This window comes from Leucopleurus acutus (assembly GCF_964270905.1).
Source record: "Leucopleurus acutus genome assembly, chromosome: 19".
NCBI classification, from domain to species: domain Eukaryota; kingdom Metazoa; phylum Chordata; class Mammalia; order Artiodactyla; family Delphinidae; genus Leucopleurus; species Leucopleurus acutus.
The window spans coordinates 22,362,062-22,382,049 of record NC_139161.1 but is presented as its reverse complement, the minus strand read 5'-3'; the positions used below and the strand labels follow the sequence as shown (position 1 = coordinate 22,382,049).

Genomic DNA, 19,988 nt, shown 5'->3' with positions numbered 1-19,988 from the left:
AATGAGGTGCAGAGAGGTCCAGGGACTCACCCGAGGTCGCACTGGTAGCAAGAGCAGAGCCAGGATTTGACCCAGGCAGTCTAGATCTAGAGAAGATGCTAATCACTACCGTGTTGCTTTGCCTGCTGTCTTCTTGTTACTGTTATTAGATTGTGTGTGTGTGTGTGTGTGTGTGTGTGTGTGTGTGTGTGTGTACAGGAATGGGGAGGAGAGGAAAATAAACAAGTGGCAATTAGAAGATGAAATAGGGAAAAAAAAAAAAGATGAAATAGGGGATGGGAATCCCCTGGTGGTCCGGTGGTTAGGACTCGGCGCTCTCACTGCCAAGGGCCCGGCTTCAATCCCTGGTCAGGGAACTAAAATCCCACAAGCTGCATGGCACAAACAAAAAAAAATTTTTAATTAAAAAAAAAAAAAAAAGGAAATAGGGGAATTCCCTGGCGGTCCAGTGGTTAGGACTCTGTGCTTTCACTGTCGAGGGCCCGGGCCCTGGTTGGGGAACCAAGATCCTGCAAGCTGCATGGTGCAGCTAAAAAAAGAAAAAAGATTAAATAGAATTGTAGTAACAGGACAGGCGGGTGGATGAAAAGGCAGGAAGAGCCGCAGGATCTGTTTCTAGGGGAGAAACTGTGTAAGCAACACCTGTAGAATTAACGAGGGAGAAAGAGAGACACGAGAGAGCAGGATTAGCTCCTGTTCCCCAAGGCCTGGGATCTGCTTTTGTTTTTTTGGTCCTCAGCTCCAGGCCAGTTCTCTGGAGCAGATCATATGAGTGAGATTTTTGGCCTGAATGATGCAGAGAATCCCCCTGCCCCGCACTGGCTTTGGGAAACTAGTTCTAGATGTGTAGGACCCCACGTCTCCCTGGCAAGCCCTCAGTGGGCAGCCGGAACCCAGATGAGTAATCATTAGCATCTACTTAGCCACATTCACGGTCAACCGTCGTGGGCTGCAGTGCAAATGGATCCTACGCTTCGAGAACGAGACTTCGAAAGGACACAGTAGCGTCTGTGCAGGAAGAAAGGCTTCATTTGAGCAGAGAGGTGGTGAGTAGGCTTGGGCATTGGCTGGATTTGGCTGGGTGAGAGGATTTTGGAAAGGTGACTCTTTCCTTATCTGAAGCAGGTAATGACTGGACTTAGCTTAAGTAGTGAGAGCCTTAAATCTTCTCTGGGAAGAGGCGGCACTGAAGTAATGATAAAAGTAGAATGTGTTCTTCACAATACAATTCGCATCAAACTAAGGATTCCAAGGGTGTAATCTGGGCTCATCTGCTCTTTCTCTCTCCCTGTTTTAAAATTTTTATTTATTAATTTTTGTGGCCATGCCATGTGGCTTGAGGGATCTTAGTTCCCCGACCAGGCATGGAACCCGGACCCCTGGTAGTGGAAGCGTGGAGTCCTAACCACTAGACCGCCCAGGAATTCCCTGTTGTTTGTTTTGGCAATTCCAGAAACCTGACTGCTCAGAACTTGGTCTTCAAGCTCTACAAGGAACCTCTCACCTCCCCCTTCCAAGAAGGAAACAGAATGAAGAGTCCTTAGCATTGTTTCACAAACCCAAAGCAAGAGCTCACATTTCTCCAGCGAGCACTTACTCTGCGCCAGGCACTGTTCTAAGACCTCTGTGCACATTAACTCATTTAATCCTCACAACTTCTGAGGCGACTCTGAGACGAACAAACAGGAACCTAAATGCAATCAGAGTGACGCTCAGGGAAATCTGGGAGCAGATCAGAAAGACACAGAGCTGCCCTCCTGAGGGGTCAAACAGCCAGGTGGGATCTTCAGTGCCATAGGGTGGTCGGGAAAGTGGGACCCAGGAAGCAAAGCACAGGGTCAAAGCTAAATGGGGCTAAAGATTCTGGAGAATAAATCCAATGTTATGGAGTCAAAGGCTTTTAAGAAACCAGTTACATGAACCTAGGGGTTGAGTGGGCCTTCGTTTCACCAGATAAGCAGTGAAATGAGCCCAATTCCTCTGAGAGAACAGTCCCCTAGCCCCACTGCTTACTAAGGTGGCCAAACTCTGCTGAGAAAACCTTCTATTAAACCCACTTCCTGTCCTGCAAAGATGGCCAAATTTCAGCACATCCGATGTCCCCCGTCGGCCCCAGGCAGGGCAGAGAAGGCAAGCAATGCACTCCTCTGCGAGGGCAGAAGCAAGAGCTTCGGAGGCCTGAACCCAGCCTGCCATGGTCACATGACCACAGGCTTCTCCCCAAAGCTGGGCGCCAGCGAGCGAAGAGCCCATGTAATAGCTGGTGATTGGATGAGGGGCATTAGAGTGGGCAGGCGTAGCTTGCCTCGGTGAGCTGGTGGCAGCTGCCAGGAGCAGGCCAGAAGGCTGGTGGAGCCAGCCGCCAAACAGGTGGGCCAGGAGGTAGCGGACATTCTCTCAGAGAGAAAGGGACTGAGAGACGCAGACAGCGCCCCCCGCCGAGAGCCTTCACAGCAGCTGAGGGCAGGATGCAGCCCGCTCAGGCCCCTCGATGTCCTTCTATTCCAAGGACAGTTTTACCTCGACATTCCATACCAATATTTTTCCATCTTCAGTTCCTAGACTTTCAATCCCCCCAAAAGGAGGGAGGTGAACAGGCAAAGATTGGGGGGAAGTGATGGGCTGACATTAATTGATAGGAGCGGCTTCGAGCAGTTCATGCCGCCTTATCTCTCTCTCCTCTGGATAGCGTGTGTCCGCTGGAGTCCGCGGGGTCGGTGATTAATAGGGGCCATCACTCACTGTCCAGGACGGCTGAAAGGCAGCAGGGAGGGGGCGGCCCTCCCCAGAACTGAGATAACAAGCAGCAGGAATAATGAGTGGTGTCACTCCACTTTTCATTTTGATGGAAAGTCATTACGGGAGTCAACGCCAGCGACAAAGAGCCATGAATCAACTGCTCTGCTATGAAATTAAAATCGAATTGCTGGCCACCCCCAACCCCTACCCTTCCTGGGAAATGGGGATGGGTAGGTGGCCGGGGAGAAGGGTGCTAGCCTGGGGTGGGCTCTACCCAATCACAGAGCAGCAAGTTATGGGTAGGAAGTGGACAGGCAGCTTGTGAAGGTGACAACTCCTGTCTCCACCTTGTTTATCAGACCCTTCCTCCGCAAACCACATTTTCCCTCTGCCTAGACGTAAGCTGTGATTAAAAGGAAAATACAGCTTTGCTGGCCCCAACAAGGCTGCCACTTGACTGCTCCCCTTGGGCTTCTGGCCCGAGTCGGGCAGTCTGGGCCTGGCTATGGAGAGAAAGGGGCCCAGCTGACTCAGCTACCCCAGAGCCCCTTGCTGAACCATTTGTAGATATTAATCGGGGCTCACCCCCGTCACCAGAAGCAAAGAGGAAAAGTCCCCAACCTGGCACTCCACAGGATCAAGAACCCCATGCAGCCTCAACCCCAGGCCCAGAAAACGGCACTATCAGTAGTGAAACAAGAGTCCCTTCCTCTTTTATTAAGTCCAACTAGATAATGAGGAAGAGCAGAAGCTGTGGTTTGAGGCTGATGGGTCACAGGACCAATTAAGACAGCTTCTTGCAGAGAGTACAGTGAGTGCCAAGGTAACCATCTGGGTGATGGTTCCATCTTGGGGCTTTCCGTCCTCCAGTCACCCTGGTCTCTTGCTGGGAAGGGCCCCTGGCTGTCCCTCCTCCATCCTGAAGGCTGAGAAGACAGGCAGGAAGAACGGGGAGCATCTCACAGACAGGTTCCCATCAGGTTCACGGGGCGCCCATTGTACCTTTTGGAAATGTCAGCTTCAATCTGAAAGACAGTGATACGGAGTGGGCAGGAAGCAGAGGCAAAGGGACCTCATTCTGCAGCAACTGGGCAGGCTTGCCTTCCCTGTCTCACCAGCTTCTGCAGCTCCTTGGTCTTCTCCAGCAGCAGGTCCAGCTTGGGCTCCAGAGCCGCCTGCTCCCGAAGGGCTTCCTGCTGCTTCTGCAGCATCAGCTCTTTCTTCAAAGCCAGCAGCTGGGACTGCTTCAGCTTCTGCTGGAGGAGCTCAGTCACTCGGTCCACATACCTGGGCCGGGCACTCAGGTAAGTGTTTGGTGTCACTGGGCAACCTGGGTGTCCCCATCCAACTGCTGAGGCTCAGGAAACCAAGTCTCTAATTGACCTCTCAGCCTCCACATCCTTCAATCCTTTCTTGCAAGGAATACCACTCCCACTTCCCCATCCTACAGGGGAAGCAGATTCTGCCTACATACCTCAAACCACCCCATCTTGCTCCAAAGAGAACCGCCATCCCTAGTTGGGATGGTGCAGTTATGGGAGGCAGGGATGAGGTCTAAGGGGTCATGGAGACGAGGAAACAAGGAGTCAGGGCTGGGGCTTCCCTGGTGGCGCAGTGGTTGAGAGTCCGCCTGCCGATGCAGGGGACACGGGTTCGTGCCCCGGTCCAGGAAGATCCCACATGCCGCGGAGCGGCTGGGCCCGTGAGCCATGGCCGCTGAGCCTGCGCGTCCGGAGCCTGTGCTCCGCAATGGGAGAGGCCACAACAGTGAGAGGCCCGCGTACCACAAAAAAAAAAAAAAAAAAAAAAAGAATCTGCCTGCCAATGCAGGAGACACGGGTTCGAGCCCTGGTCTGGGAAGATCCCACATGCCGTGGAGCAACTAAGCCTGTGAGCCACAACTACTGAGCCTGCGCTCTAGAGCCCGTGAGCCACAACTACTGAAGCCCACGTGCCTAGAGCCCATGCTCTGGAACAAGAGAAGCCACTGCAATGAGAAGCCCCTGCTCGCCGCAACTAGAGAAAGCCCATGCGTAGCAATGAAGACCCAACACAGCCATAAATAGATAAATAAATAAATAAATAAATAAATAAATAAGATACATTTATAGAAGAAAAAAAAAAGGAGTCAGGGCTGCCCGAGATGGCAGGGCCCTGCAGCATGCCCTGAACAGCCCAACATCAAGGGGAAAGCCAGACCTTGGTGAGGCCAGGATCATAAACAGGTGCTGCATTCGAAGACTGGTGAGCTGGCCAATCAGATCCTGCAGTGCCGACACCATGGTGACCATCTTTGCTTTGGTCTGGCCCTGCAGGATGGCTGGAGCCAGCTGGAACTGGCTCACAGACAGGATGTCTGCCTCCTCACTCATCTCCACTGCTCTCTGGGACAAGAAGATCTCAAGCTGAGGACAGAAGAGGACTTGGTTCAAACCGAGAAAAGAACTCAGAAACTAGGCCCTCAGGCTGGTCAAAATGAAGAATAAGGTGAGGGTTAGATGCTGGTTGAGGAGCAGGTATTTCCTCTGAACATTTTTATTGCTAGAAACTCACCAACTATAACGTGGGAGTTTGGGGCAGCCTCCACCATCACCCTTCAGTCCCTCATTGCTGTCTCAGGCCTTACCTGGCCCTGGACCCCTCTCCTTCCTCCCAGGCTATGCAGCACATAACTACGATGCAGAGATTCAAAGGGTTCTCTCTGCCCAGTGAAGGTATTTTCTCTCCATGGGAAGAATGAGATTCAGGGAATAGGAATCCATGTTTGAGAAGCCCTGGATTAAGAAAAGGCTAGGAAGAATCTGAGAACCAGCCGCATATCTTGTCACTTTTATTGGACCATGGAAACTTGAACTAGACTCCCGAGGACAAGGCCTTCCATGAGGCCCTCCCCAGCCAGCAGGCCACCGAGAAGTGGACAGACCCAGAGATTAACAAAGACAAGCCCCCTGCTTCCCAGTCCCAGAAAGAAGAGCCAAGAACACTGGCTCCTTACTCTAGGCTGCTGGATACTTTAGCCACAGTGATGACACTAAAACACAAAGGAGAACATGTCGCACCAAACCTCCAACAGCTTCCCAGTTCCCTCAGAGTAAAAGCCAAATTTCCAACTCCCTTCAGCTCTCCGGGCTCTTCTACTTCCCCCAGCTCCCCTGCTCAGCCACAGTGGCCTCCTTGTTCATCACACGTGCAGGACACCTCCCACCTCAAAGCTTCTGCATTGCTCCCCCTGCCTGGAAAGCTCTTCTGCCAGATATCAGCATGGCTCTCTCTGCACCCACTGCAGGTCTTGACTTACTGGTCACCTTGGCAACAAGGCCTTCTCTGACCACCAACATAAAACTGCAGCCCTTCCCAGTAACCCCATCTCCCTCCCCAGCTCTCTTTCTCCATGGCACTTACGTTAACACCTGACATACTACATATTTCACTTGTTTTTCTTGTTTCTTGTCTGCCTTCCCCACTAGGATATAAGATCCATGAGGTCAAAGACTGATTTGTCCGCTGCTCAGCACCTCAAGACAGTGCCAGGGGCTTAGGAAGTACATGATAAACACAGCTGAATGAATGGGGGAGCCTCCTAATACGTGAGTCCCTGCTCCAGAACAGGGAAAGTGCTCAGCACCCTTACACAAAAAGGAAGGGTCAGGTAAGGTATCTGGAGCGATGCCGCCTATGCTGGTGCCAGGCCTCCCCCCCGCATCACCCAGAGGACAAAGGTACCTCCATGAGCTCATCGATGAACTGATTCCGGGTCTCAGGGTATTCAAGAAGTGTCAGAGCATCTGGGCCCCTAGCAACACCTTTGGGAGCTGCCAGGAAGAGAGAAGTGATAAAGTTGCTGAGGACTGGAGAAGACTCTCAGTTTGAGAAGTCCTGGTGGGTTAATATGGACACAGACACTGCACTAAGGCCACTTCCTGTTCCAACCCAAGTGGGAAGGGTTACCCTTTCCCATTTGTCTCAGCCCTAATCAGGCACTAATGCCAACCCAAGTCTGTGAGGAGGACCACGGAGCTGAGTTCCAAAGAATGGAAAGTTCCTTCGCTCTAGTGGACATGAAGTCTCATCCTGCACTGCCCTCTAGTGGCTCAGATCCCTACTCTCAGCTTGTGGGGAGCGGGGACCAGGTCAGGCCTCAGAGCCTATCAGCCCTCTCGGAACCTCCCCAGAGAACAGCTGACCCACATTCAGTATCCAAAAAGTTGAGAGTTTCTAGATTTAATTTTAAGAACTTCTCTCCATCTGCCTGAACTCACATCATCATGATTTTGAAAAAACAGGTAAACGTCTGAGAAGCCCAATCATGGTAGTGTACTTTTTCTGTGCTTCTAGAGACACGGGGGCAGGCTCTGCCAGGGCTGCAGGGAGGGGTGCACTCACCCTGGGTTCCGGCTTCCAGCACGGTGATCTGCAGAGCAGCAGCAGCAGCATCGTCTCCCCAGTCTATCTCAGCACCCCCAGCTTCCTGGGTGGAGAGTAAAGAACCCCAGCAGTGTTGGGAGAACTTTCCCCAGCAAAGGGAGCCGGAATAAACCAAAGCCCTCAAAAGTTTAATGATGGGGGCTTCCCTGGTGGCGCAGTGGTTGGGAGTACGCCTGCCGATGCAGGGGACGCGGGTTCGTGCCCCGGTCCGGGAAGATCCCACATGCCGTGGAGCGGCTGGGCCCGTGAGCCATGGCCGCTGAGCCTGTGTGTCCAGAGCCTGTGCTCCGCAATGGGAGAGGCCACAACAGTACGAGGCCCACGTACCGCAAAAAAAAAAAAAAAAAAGTTCAATGATGGGGCTTCCCTGGTGGCGCAGTGGTTAAGAATCCACCTGCCAATGCAGGGGACACGGGTTTGAGCCCTGGTCCAGGAAGATCCCACGTGTCGCGGAGGAACTAAGGCCGTGTGCCACAACTACTGAAGCCCACACGCCTAGAGCCCGTGCTCTGCAACAAAAGAAGCCACCGCAATGAGAAGCCCACACATCGCAACGAAGAGTAGCCCCCGCTCACCGCCAATTAGAGAAAGCCCACGTGCAGCAACAAAGACCCAACACAGCCAAAAGTAAATAAATTAAAAAAAAAAAATTCCTCTAAAAAAAAAAAATTCAATGACAGCACATTGCAGCCCTGATGGAGGTGGCAAAGATGGCACTATGGGCCCATGCATGTAGGTACCACCTGCCTATATCCCCACACCTGCCCCGAACACCATAAGAAAGAGGTCAAAACTCTGATATGTCACTTTGGAAACTCTGCCCCACACTGGACTACACCTGGTCCACGAACTATGAACTTCATGTGATGTCTTTAAAGACAGAGACAACACTTTTCTTATCACCAAAGCAGCAATCACAGAAAGTCCTCAGAGAGATGGACCGAGAGGGCATCCTAACCTTTGAGTCCGATTCCAGGGAGATGCCCCAGTCAATTCCAGCAGCCTGGGCAGAGATGCCAGAGTCAGCTCCTTCAGACGCCACCTCCACCCCAAAGTCGCCCCAGTCAATCTGGAAGGGGGAAAAAAGTGTTAGCTCGCAGAAGATGGGTGAATAAAGGGGCCTGCCTTCCCCTAGGCCTCAGCTGCTTCAGCAGGGAGTGCACTGTTTAAGCATAATGGCCTCCAAGTTCCCAAAGGAGAGCCCATCTTCAGAGAGCTCAGGGGACTGAAGGGGTCCCAGTTCAAAGTTGACCAGCTTGCTGGGCCTCTTCCGAGCTCATCTGTTCTCTGGCCTCAAGAAAGCCAGAAAAATAAAGGGGTAGGGCCTTCCGGGCCCTTCCACCTAGTCTCTTACCCCTTTCTTCCCTCTGGACTCTGAACTCAAGTGGGGTGTGGACGGCGTATGAGGGGAGGAAGCGGCTCTTACTAGGCCTGTCTTACCGCGTCTTCTTCCACCTGCTCAGGGGGCTCCTCGAGGTGCGGCCGCTCCACCACCAAGGGCTCCGTGCCCGTCCTCCACTCATACACCGTGGAGTTCCCCCGCGTCTGCACAAACCGTAGCATTGGCAGCACCTGCTCTGTGGGGCTGCAACGGAACAGGCAGCTGACCCTCCTGCTGCCCACTCATGAGACCAGCATGGGCCCCGACTCTCAAATATCATGTGGGGAAAATACAAGTGGAGAGAGCACAGCTGGGGAAGTAGCTAAACTGTCCCCCCCGCTGGGGAGAAACAGGCCCTCAGTACCTTTCACACACAAACCCCACACAGGCCTGGTACAGGTCGATGGCTTCCCCCAGGGACTGGGCCGCCGCCCCAATCTCAGCCAACTGACTCGGCAGGTCCTTCACCAGGGCCAGCAGTTCTCTTTGGACGTTGTCCCCCTAGAGAGGATCCACGAGGTGGGCTCAGACAGAAGTGGTGGGAAGCAGAGTACAACAGATTAAAGCATACGCCTGAACATTAGAGATAGGCAAGAAAATGGCCTGAGAAGGGCCCAACCAGGCTGAGAGGGAAGCCCTTCCCAGAAGCAAAGGCATTGGGCCCAGGAAGACAGACAGAGGCCCCAGGTGTCCGTCCTCCTGCCACGGCAAGAACCTGCCGCTCACCGTGATGCCATACTGCTTGCACGAGTGGTAGAACTGCTCCCGCATCTCGGCAGCCCCCGCCTGGCCCTCCTCCTCCTTGCGGCTGTATTCTTGCTGCAGCTGCTGGCACTTGGCGATCTGCTTCTTCAGGGAGGGGATCTCGTAGGTGACGTTCCGAACCAGGAGGCTGGAGAGTTCCACTGAGAAATAAGGGCCCAGGAAGTTCACCCCAGATCTGCACACCATAAGGCAGGCATGCCCCAAGGACACGCACAAACATACCCCAGTCGGGTGGCGAAGAGCACGGGGTTGGCCTCCCAGCTCTTCCCCTTCCTGGCTGTGGAACCTAAGACAGTCATTTAACCTCTCTAATCCAATCCTCAGCTATAAAACAGGAGCAATAATAGTTATCGTGAAGATCAAGAGAGAGAACCCACAGAAAACACAAGTACAATCCCTTGCATTTAGTAGGTGTTCTGTCAACATTAGCTATTACAATTATTTATACTATTAGAAAACACAACCCGAACTACAGTCAGCCCTTTAGTTACTCCCTCAGGCCCCTGATACAGCTCCCAGGACAACCCGTGCCTCTTGTGCTCAGTGGACGAGTCAGTCACCAGGAGGTGACTGGTGGAAGACCTGCACACACCTGCTTGGTGGTTGTCCTCCTCCCAACACGCTTCGTGGAATTTATTTTCCCACCTCACAAACATCTACACCCCAGCCTCTTCCCCCACGTGAACTGTGCCTCCTAGAAGCCCACTGCCTCAGAACTTGGGGAGTCGGCCTCCCCATGGATACTGGGACTCCTGGGCTGGGCCACCTTACCTAGGTAGGTGTTGTCCTTCTCATATAGGGCTACAATCTCCTGCCAATCCTAAGAAAAGAAACAGGAAGTGGGCCTGAACAGCACTCAGCAGCCGCTAAGTGCATCCCAGCTCAGTCCCCCAGCCAGGGAGGCTCTCCCAGTCTCTGCATCTCCTCGTCCTCCTCCATAATGCTGGCTGGACCACCCACTTTATTTTAAGAGTGTGGTGCCGACAAGCGATCCCCAAAGCAAATGTAAAGCCAGGAGTAGGATCTACTTTTGGCATAAACTGTGGGGACGGAGAGAAAGTGGAGGAGATATTCTATGTAAGCGTCTCCACTGGATCCTCAGCGAGACCAGACAGGCTCTGACCCCCTGGACTGGAGGTCTCCAGCTGCGTGTTACCACCGTCGCCCACACTTGCCTTCATTCGCTGTGAAGAATACCGGCCAAAAATATTTTTTGTGGAGGCTTCAGTGCCTTTGAGAAGCTCCACAATTCTTAGGCAGTGGAAGTAGTGAATGTCTGGAAAGCAAGGAAGAACAAAGACTTTGAGAATTACAGTGTCTTCCCCACCCACTGTGGCCATTACGCATGGCTGACTCACGTATATGCTAGTAACTTTAGCAGGCATAGCTCTCCCCTTCATCATTTTGTGTTGAAAGAAACAAGCATCTATACCCCAAATAAAAACCTCTCTTTCTTTAGGGGTCAGCCCTATGGCTAAAGGAAAGGGAGCAGCTCAGCTTATATGTACCACCCCAGGAAAGGGGTGGGGTCCAGTAATGTAGCCCCAAAGCACTCACAGGATCCAGAGAGCAGCTGGGCGATCTCTTGGCTCTCTGGCATGTCCTGGATGGCGGCATTGATCTTCTCTCGGATGGTCAACACCAGACTCTGCCATTTCAGGTTGCAGTGCCTTCTGTCCACCAGCCAGTCTACAGGAGAAGCACCCAAATCACAGCATTTCCATTCCCATGGCCAAAATTCCATCACTGATTCAAGTAAAATATGCTAAGGCATTGGCTAAAAGTTGTATTCATATTGGTTAAGGTGTGGGGGTCACGGGAAGATGGGAATGAAGACAGGCCCGAAGGGATGCTTGGGGCTAAACAGACTCTGGCAACCTGACTTCATCCGCAGTGTGACTTTTATAGAGCAATTGCCTCAACACAGGGATAAAGTAAAACTTTAAATTGGTCCTGACATCAAAGTGCCAATATGGACCATATTCTCCATGATATTCTTGCTTCCACGGATAACTATATCTTTCTTACTGACAGCAGACGCTATTCAACTTCCACTTCCTCAGGGCTGGGATTAACCATGACAATGGAAAATACAAGATGGTTATGCCAAATACCAGATGAATGAACAACTGCAAAGCCCCTACTACCTACAGCGCCCTAAGGACTAGATAACACTGGTCTCTTCTTACCAGTGAAGTACCATCCTGCACACATGAATACCCATGTGACTGACCTCCTGGATTCTGGGCCCAGATCTGTGTTTTTAGTAGAGGGTATAGGTGGATAAGAGCCATGTACATTTCCTCAGTAGGAGAGAGCTAAGAGCTAGACTTTGTGGTCAGATGGTCCTGGCTTCTAATTACTAACTTTCTTGGGCAAGTCTCTCAACCTCTCTGTGCCTCAGCTTCCCTACATGTAAAATGGGGATGATAAAGATACTGAGTACAAGGGGGAATGAAGGTAAAACACTGAGAGCTGTGTCTGACACATGGCAAGGGCTCAATGAATTGTAGTGATCTTCATTTTCATAATGTCAAGCACATAAAACAGCACCTTGTATAGAATAAACCCTCAATAAATGGCTGTTGTTTTATTGGTCCTTTTCATGACATCAAGAGTGTACATGTGCTGGGCTTCCCTGGTGGTACAGTGGTTGAGAGTCCGCCTGCTGATGCAGGGGACACGGGTTCGTGCCCCGGTCCGGGAAGATACCACATGCCGCGGAACAGCTAGGCCCGTGAGCCATGGCCACTGGGCCTGCGCGTCCGGAGCCTGTGCTCCGCAACGAGAGAGGCCACAACAGTGAGAGGCCCGCATACCGAAAAAACAACAACAAAAAAAGAGTGTACGTGTGCTGAAGAGCTGGGACAAATCTGCAAGAAAACTAAAGAAGCTCCACTAAGTGGCCACCTTGCCCTTGTTAATAAATCTGCCAGCTGGTCAAACACTGAGGGCCCACACTAGTTATCAGTTATATTCCCTCCACTGTATTCCTCTAAAATCTTCAGAAAGAATAAGTCTGTAGATGTCACAGAAGTAGAAGCAAAGGGATGAGGCAAACAGATGTCATCTTAATGACAAACCAGCATCAAAACAATTAATCCAGGGCTTCCCTGGTGGCGCAGTGGTTAAGAATCCGCCTGTCAATGCAGGGGACACGGGCTCAAGCCCTGGTCCGGGAAGATCCCACATGCCGCGGAGCAACTAAGCCCGAGCGCCACAACTATTGAACCTGCACTCTAGGGCCCGCGAGTCATAACTACTGAGCCCACGTGCCACAACTACTGAAGCCCGCGCGCCTAGAGCCCGTGCTCCGCAACAAGAGAAGCCACCGCAATGAGAAGCCCGTGCACCGTTAACGAGTGGCCCCCACTGGCCGCAACTAGAGAAAGCCCACGCGCAGCAACGAAGACCCAACGCAGCCAAAAATAAACAAATACATATATATATATATATATATATATAAAGAAAACAAACCCAGGAGCTGTGCGTGGCCCTGGAGGGGTCAGAATGAAGAGGTCCTTCCCTGGCTCTGAACTGGGGAGGAGGTATATAGATCAGATACAGATGGCAGGGAGATGACCTGGCCACTAAAAGGTTTTTTTTTTCCAACTGGATCTATGTTCCTCTTCCTCCTAAAATCAAGGGGAGATGGAACCTTTTTTTTTTTTTTTTTTTAAAAAAAGGGTTTTTTCCGGCATATACAAAAAAGCATAGATACTGGAACCTGACAGACTTAGGTTCTAACTTCAGATCTGCCATTCAGTAGCTGACCATCCTTAAGGTAAGCCCTCACCTCACCCTCTCTGTGCCTGAAAGATATGATTGACAACACATGTTATAAATGTTAAAGTAGAAAACACAAGTCAAGTACAGACTCTATGTCTGTTTCCTTCCTGCTCCTCTTAGCGGGGCAATCCGGCCACAGATGGGGGCATAGAACAGGGCGAGTGGTCAACGCCTCAACAGGGGCCTTGGGATGTCGGGGCTCCAGCTGTTGGTGACAGGGGGCAAAGGGGCCAGGCCTCCCCCTGACAGCTGGCTGAGCGGGGGTGCCCCCTCCTACCGAGCAGTTTGCTGGTCTGGATGTCGATGGGCACGTGCTGATGGTCCTGGCGGGAAACACGGCGGGGAAGGGGGCGTGAGTCCTGGGAGCGAACAAGCCACTCGCGCGCTCATTTCACCGACCCAACCACCACCCTGCGGGGCCAGCACGACGGGCCGGGGAGGGCCGCGCCCCGGAGGTAGCCCGGGAAGCAGGTCAGGGACGGGCGGGCTGAACTCAGTTCAGGGGTCCCAACCCAGCCCCCCACCTCCCCAGCTACTGTTCCCCCACCTGCATCTTTCCACCACTTCCGCTTCCGGCCGCCGACCCGGGCCCGCCCCGCCTATCACTAATCCAGTGGTGGTGTGGCTGAGCCTCAGTTTAGGTCTCCTCCGGCCACGTCACCGCCTTCCTCAGAGCCAATCGGGGCGCGCGCTCCACCCGGGCTTCAAGCCCCACCCACCCCGGGGCTCCGAGTGGCTGAGCTCGGGAAGGGCGGGAGAAGAGGAGACAGCCAATGGGAGGCGTGAGGCGGGCTCACGGCCGCGGAGGGGCGGGGGCTCCCGGAAAGGGCTGCAGTGGCGACGCGATTGCGGCAGGCGACGCCCAAGAGCCGATCCCGGCCGCTTCCGGCCAGGCAGGAGTAGAGCCGTCTGCTCAAGGATTAACGCGTCTGCGGACAAGGTCCTAGCGCCCCCGTGAGGAACCTGGAGGTCGTTAGAAATGCCTTCTCTCTCCTTGCCTTGCTTTACCGTCGATCGATCGATCGTAGTTTGGTCTCTTGTGGCACTTGTCACCCATTGCCTTCTCAGTTTATGTAATAGGCAAGTGTTGAACACCTGCTATGTGTTGTGTGATTAGGGCAGGGATCGGGAGGGAGGAGGGTCAAGGGAGGCGTCCCAAAGATAACACCTAAACTGAGTGTTAAAAGAAGGGCGGCAGAAAGAGGTGATGTGGGACGGGTGTTCTGGGTGGAGGAGACTGTACAAAGTTTTGCAGGCCACAAACCGCAAGGGGGTGCAGGGAAAAACCGGCAGGTAGGACTAGCAAAATAATTGGTGGGGTCCTGTGCAAAATTAAAATGCCCTTGTTAAAAAATATGGACTGCAGAGGTCTCACACACATGAAGCCAGGCCTGCAGGCAGGCCAGCCTATGTGCCGTGAAAGGTTTGAGGCACAAGAGACTATAGAGGCGGAAGGGTAGTATTGTATCATATCATCTCACGAAGGAACTTGGACTTCACGCCTGCAGAGAGAGGGGAACCATTGGAGGGTTTTAAGGGTTTGAGCCTTGAGACAGGGAGGGACCTGTACAGATTGACTGCAAAGAAGATGGATTCATGGGAGATAAGACTGTCAGGAGGTTATCATGCAGGAGTTAGAGCCTGACCTGGGACAGAGGCATGAGGAGGAAGAGAAGGACTGGATTTCCGAGATGTTTTGGAGGAAAATGGACAGGACTTGGCAATCGATCTGCCCTGTGCTGGCAATCGATTGGCTGTGTGGTTTGGGGACAGCAGGATGACACCTAGGTGGTTGGATGCAAGTGCCTCCACCTAAGACAGGGTTGCAGGATGCTGAGCCGGGGTTGAGGAGGAGGGCATATCAGCTTTGAATTTGTGGGGTTGGTGGTCCTGGGAGACCCCCAGGTGGCAAGTTTGCAGGAGGCACTTGGGTCTGTAGGTCTGGAGTTCAGTGGACTGGGGACGCAGCTTTGGAGAGCTGTAGGCTGACTGATCTGTGGTCCAGGTGGTGGCTGAAGCTGAGGGAGGGCATGAGATTGGGCAAGAAGTGGGGAGCGTGAGGAGAGAGGAGAGAGGCGGGGCTGGGGATCTCACAGGGCTGGGTGTGCTACTTTGCATCCCTCCCCTTCCAGGTTGTTAGCTCCTCAAGGGGGCTCTGCCTGGGTCTTTCTAAATGACCCCACTCCCCCCACCACTCTGCCCCGTCTCATCACTTGGGGCTTAGTAAATTTTTTATTGAACTGTGTGATGTGATAGGGCAGTGAGAAGGCCTAGATTCCTGCCCAGTGAGATCTTGGACCATTTCCATAAGCTCTCAGCCAGCCATGGTTTCCTCAACATGGAGATAACACCTATCCTGACCACCTCAGAGTATTTCTATTTACAAGCCTAAACAAATAAGCATACTAATGTACGTAACTCTTTATAGCTTACAACATGCTTTCATAGATTTTTCTCATTATTTGCAAACTGTGTGGGTGTATGTGTGTATAAAACATTAATCATTATTTTTATAGAATGGGTTGAAAGACTTCCGTAAAAATGGTTCATAGGGCAGAACTAAGGGCCTCTTCAGGGCTCTCTCATGGGAATTTGGCTCCCATCTTAGAGTCCTGACTCAGGCTATAGGAATTGCCGGGGCTCCTCCATGATTAAACAAACACTTACCGGGCTCCAACTCTATGTTCCTGGCTCCCTGGGACATCCCAAGAAGCATGGCCCTACCCTACCCTCAAGGTGCATCTCTCCTCCTTGAACCAACAGGCAGGGCAGGACAGGAGGAGTCTAGAAGGCCCAGCGCTGGTGGGTTGGTGGAGGCAGAGACCACCAGCACTTCACCTCCCCCCACCCCCGCAGCACCCCGGGTGGCTCATGTGGAACAGAAGGATGTTTGAGAACAGCTCTGCCTGGCTCCTGGCCTCAGGGTTGTGGCCCCGGAGAGCGTAGGTGTGTGGATTTTGCACAGTATCTGCACAGTCTGTCCTTTTCTGAGGCCATAGAGAACCTCAGGGCCGATGGGCAGATAAGCACACAAGTGGTCTGGCATCCAGGGCATTGAGGTCTTCAGGACTCCCATCATCTGGAAAGTGGCAGGGAGAGGCTGTGAAAGGCTTCTGGCTGTGAATCTCTCAATTCTCTGCTGATCTAGCAGGTGGGGGAGGGGCAGCACATAGGAAGGTGAGGAAGGATTAGAGCAGGCCTCTGGCGGCTTTGGACAGGAAAGCACAGAGCCCCAGGGTGGTGTGTATGCAGACTGCCTTGTCATCCTTTGTTGTTGTTGTTTGTTTGCTTATTAAGCGATAGTCACTGTGCCCTGTGCCGGTGTAGATCTAAATGTTTTACAAACCTTATCTAATTTGATCCTTCCAAACAAACCTTATAATGTGGGTACTGTTATTAGGCAGATTTTAAAGGCAAGGGAGCCAAAGCTTAGGGAATTAAGTAACTTGTCCAAGATCATAGAGCTGGAGCTGGTGAGGCTGGGATCCAAACCCAGGCCTGTCTGCCTCCCCAGCCCTCATTCTTGTTCTCCGTGGGATGTGGCTTCTCCGGCAGCCCTGCCTGCTCCATTCAAGCACCACAGCTCGGCCACCACAGGCGCAGGCCTCTTCCTCCCTCTTCTTTGGCCTGATTCCCACTTTCTCCCCTGTTGTTGTGTCAGACACTTAGCACCCTCACCCTGGCAGTCCCTGCACTTTCCCAGAGTTCTTTCTTACCACGCCCCATTCCGGGCAAGAAGGCCCATTACTTATGTTCCTGTCATATCCATAAAAGGAGGGCTTACCCTTGACATTCAGACATTTATCTACCATAGGTTTATGACTTTATGGTCCATGTCTTATGTGTGTTTGCTCACAGCCACACTGACTGTGTGTGTGATCGCACGCGTGTGTGTGGTGTATCTGCCTGCTGGGCTGAAAGCTCTGGAAACGCAGCCTCCTCAGCTGGGCCCCTTGCTGCTTACAGTGTAATCTCTCGGGGTTGGTTTTTTCAGTCTGTCTCCGCAACTGGTCAGTGAGCCTCGTGTGGGCAGGGAGTACAGGCCTGTTCGTCTCTGTAACCCTAGCACCTGGCATGACACCCCATGTTGAGTGTCAGGTGCTTGACGGATGCTTGTGAAGGAAGGAATGAGAGAAGGTGCCGCTGGTGCAGGAAGGTGTTTAGTGATGAGTGGGGACCATGGTCACTTGGCCTGGGGGGTGGGCTGTGCATTCCCCAGCTCTATTCATCACTTCCCCCCTACAGCTCGGGACTTGGAGTCACTTGGAGTCAGAGGGAGGAATTTGAGGTGAAGATGTCGGGGCTGGTTGGCTTCACGAGTTAACACAGGCCAGAAGGCCTATGAGGGCCCAGTCAGCTGGGTCGGGGCCGATAATTGCCCGATAAACCCTGGCCACTGTGCCCTCCCCATCCCTTCACCTTTGTTAGTCGTCCGGGGGGAAACAACTCACTAGGTGGCTTCATGAATTGGGTCCAAGGTGTCATCTTCTAAGGATGCCACTGCATTTCATTATTTCCTCATCCCCATCATGGCAGGTAGAGGGAATCTGCTCTTCCAAGGGAAGGAAAACCAAGTCCACTGACAAACCACTCATCTGTCAGCCTCCTTTCCCATGCAGTTCAGTGTTAGTTACCCTCTATTTGTCAAGCACTGTTTGCCAAGGTGCTGGGGACCTTAACATGAAGACATGGTCCCAGCCCCCAAAGAAAGTGATGGTATGATGTGTGAGGGGCCCACCACATTCTAAATCCTGTGACAGCACACCCGGAGCCTAGCCCTGTGTTCATATATAGTAAGAGCTTAAAAAATCCATACAAACAAAATAAGAGGGATGCTCAGAGTGCTAAGGGAACAGAAAGGGGGAGTATCCAACTGAATTGGGGGGTAAAGGCATGGGATGGGGATGGAAAACTATCAGAGCAGGCTCCTGGGAGAAGTAACACTTGCGCTGAGTCTGGTAGGATGGGAATGAATCGTGGTAGAAGGGAGAGGACAGAGGAGAGGTGGATAAGTGATGGGCGTCATTCTAGGAAGGAGGAGTAAATAACATGGGTAAAGCACATAGGTAAGAGACAGCATGACTCTTCCAGAACTTTATTGTGGGAACATGGGATGTTTATGGAGAGAGAAATTAGGTTGAAGAGATTGGCAAGGTGAGAGCATGAAGAATACTCAGGTCCATGACAAAGGGTTGAAATTTAATCCTGTAGATCAGGGTACCCAACCAAGAGGCAGCAGATCCCTGGAAAGCTATAGAATTGTGCAAAGAGTCCAGGAATCCATAAATGCAGTTGTATTACTTTAGTGCATGCTAGAAGGACAACAATCATATGGGGAGGTGGAGAAGCTTTTCTATGTTGAGAAAGGATGCTTTCAGAGAACAGGATACCCAAATGACCAATACATGTATGAAAAGGTGCTCAATCTTACTAGTAACTAGGTGTATAGTTAGCTAGGGCTGCTGTAACAAATTACCACTACCTAGGTGCTTTAAAATAACAGAAATGTATTCTCTCACAGTTCTGGAAGCCGGAAGTCTGCTATCAAGGTGTCAGCAAGGTTGATTCCTTCCAAAGGCTCTGAGGGACAATCTGTTCTGGCCTCTCACCCAGCTTCCGGTGGTTGCAGACAACCCTTGCTGTTCCTTGACCTGCAGCTGCATCCCTTCAATCTCTGCTTCTGTCGTCACATGGCATTGTCCCTGCGTGTTTCTGTCTCTCTCCTCCTGTAAGGACACTAGTCCTTGGGTTTAAGGCCCGCCCTAATCTAGTTTGTCCTCAGCTTAACTAATTGCGTCTGCAAAGACCCTATTTCCAAATAAGGTCACACTCTGGGGTTCTAGGTGGACATGAGTTTGGGGGACACTATTCAATCCAGTGCACTAGGGAAATGAAAATATATAAGACACAAAAATTGCTACTTCACTTCCATCATACTGGCAAATATTATAACGTCTGTGACCCAGTTTGTGTTCTCCAGAAGTAGGTGAAGTTTGGGGGGCAAGATGCTTACTAGGGATCACTCCCTGTGAGAGGAACCAGACAGAATTAGGATTGAGCAGTGGAAGAAATCCAACTGTAATGCTGGCCTGACAAAGCTTCAGTCAATTTGGTGGAGAGCTCTGCAGTGACTATTACCCGTCCGAGTGCCCTTCATGGGGCTAAAATGGCTGGTCCTTATATCCCCAGATTCAGGCTGCCCCAGAAGGGCAGGCTCTTGGGAGAGGTGCTCTCTGCAGCTGCAGCAGGCCCTGAAAGAGCTGACAGCTGGAGGCCAACTGCCAAGGAAGGCAGCAAGTCCTTCCTCACGGGGTCGGGGGAGTCTGGTTGGCACATTCACTGTCTACCACAGTCTGACAATACAGAGGTGGTCAAAATAAAGAGTGAGGCAGGCCAACAAATGCTCCCCACCGACCCGCAATATGCCCACATCAAACCCCTGGAACCTGTGAATGTAACTTTATTTGGAAAAAGAGTCTTTGCAGATGTGATTAAGTAAGGATCATCCTGGATTATCTGGGTGGACCCTAAATATTCTCCCAAGTGTTCTTGTAAAAGAGAGGCAGAGAGGGCTTCCCTGGTGGCACAGTGGTTGAGAGTCCGCCTGCTGATGCAGGGGACACGGGTTCAAGCCCCGGTCCGGGAAGAGCCCACATGCCGCAGAGCGGCTAGGCCCGTGAGCCATGGCCGCTGAGCCTGCACGTCCGGAGCCTGTGCTCCGCAGCGGGAGAGGCCACAGCAGTGAGGGGCCCGCGTACCGCAAAAAAAAAAAAAAAAAGAGGGCCCGCGTACCGCAAAAAAAAAAAAAAAAGAGAGGCAAAGAGAGATTGGACACATGGAAGAGGAGAAGGTGATGTGAGGATGGAGGAAGCGACGGGAATGATGCGGC

General features: G+C 52.1%; 1 protein-coding gene across 2 annotated transcripts; it reads right to left on the bottom strand.

Annotated features, from left to right (window-relative positions):
• Positions 1-3,438: 3,438 nt before the first annotated feature.
• Positions 3,439-13,756, bottom strand: CDK5RAP3 (CDK5 regulatory subunit associated protein 3). 2 transcript variants are annotated; one of them, XM_082859849.1, is made up of 15 exons: positions 13,647-13,756; positions 13,377-13,422; positions 10,868-10,999; positions 10,486-10,586; positions 10,082-10,130; positions 9,272-9,450; positions 8,910-9,046; positions 8,605-8,749; positions 8,123-8,233; positions 7,123-7,207; positions 6,463-6,551; positions 4,939-5,144; positions 3,855-4,026; positions 3,742-3,764; positions 3,439-3,665 (listed from the first exon to the last, which is right to left on the bottom strand). In XM_082859849.1, exons 1-15 carry the CDS (start codon positions 13,650-13,652, stop codon positions 3,524-3,526), a joined length of 1,623 nt encoding a protein of 540 aa, XP_082715975.1. In that variant the 5' UTR covers positions 13,653-13,756; the 3' UTR covers positions 3,439-3,523. The 2 variants fall into 2 exon arrangements, with proteins under 2 accessions (XP_082715975.1, XP_082715976.1); XM_082859850.1 differs by having other exon boundaries at positions 3,534-3,764.
• Between the last annotated feature and the right edge of the window lie 6,232 nt (positions 13,757-19,988).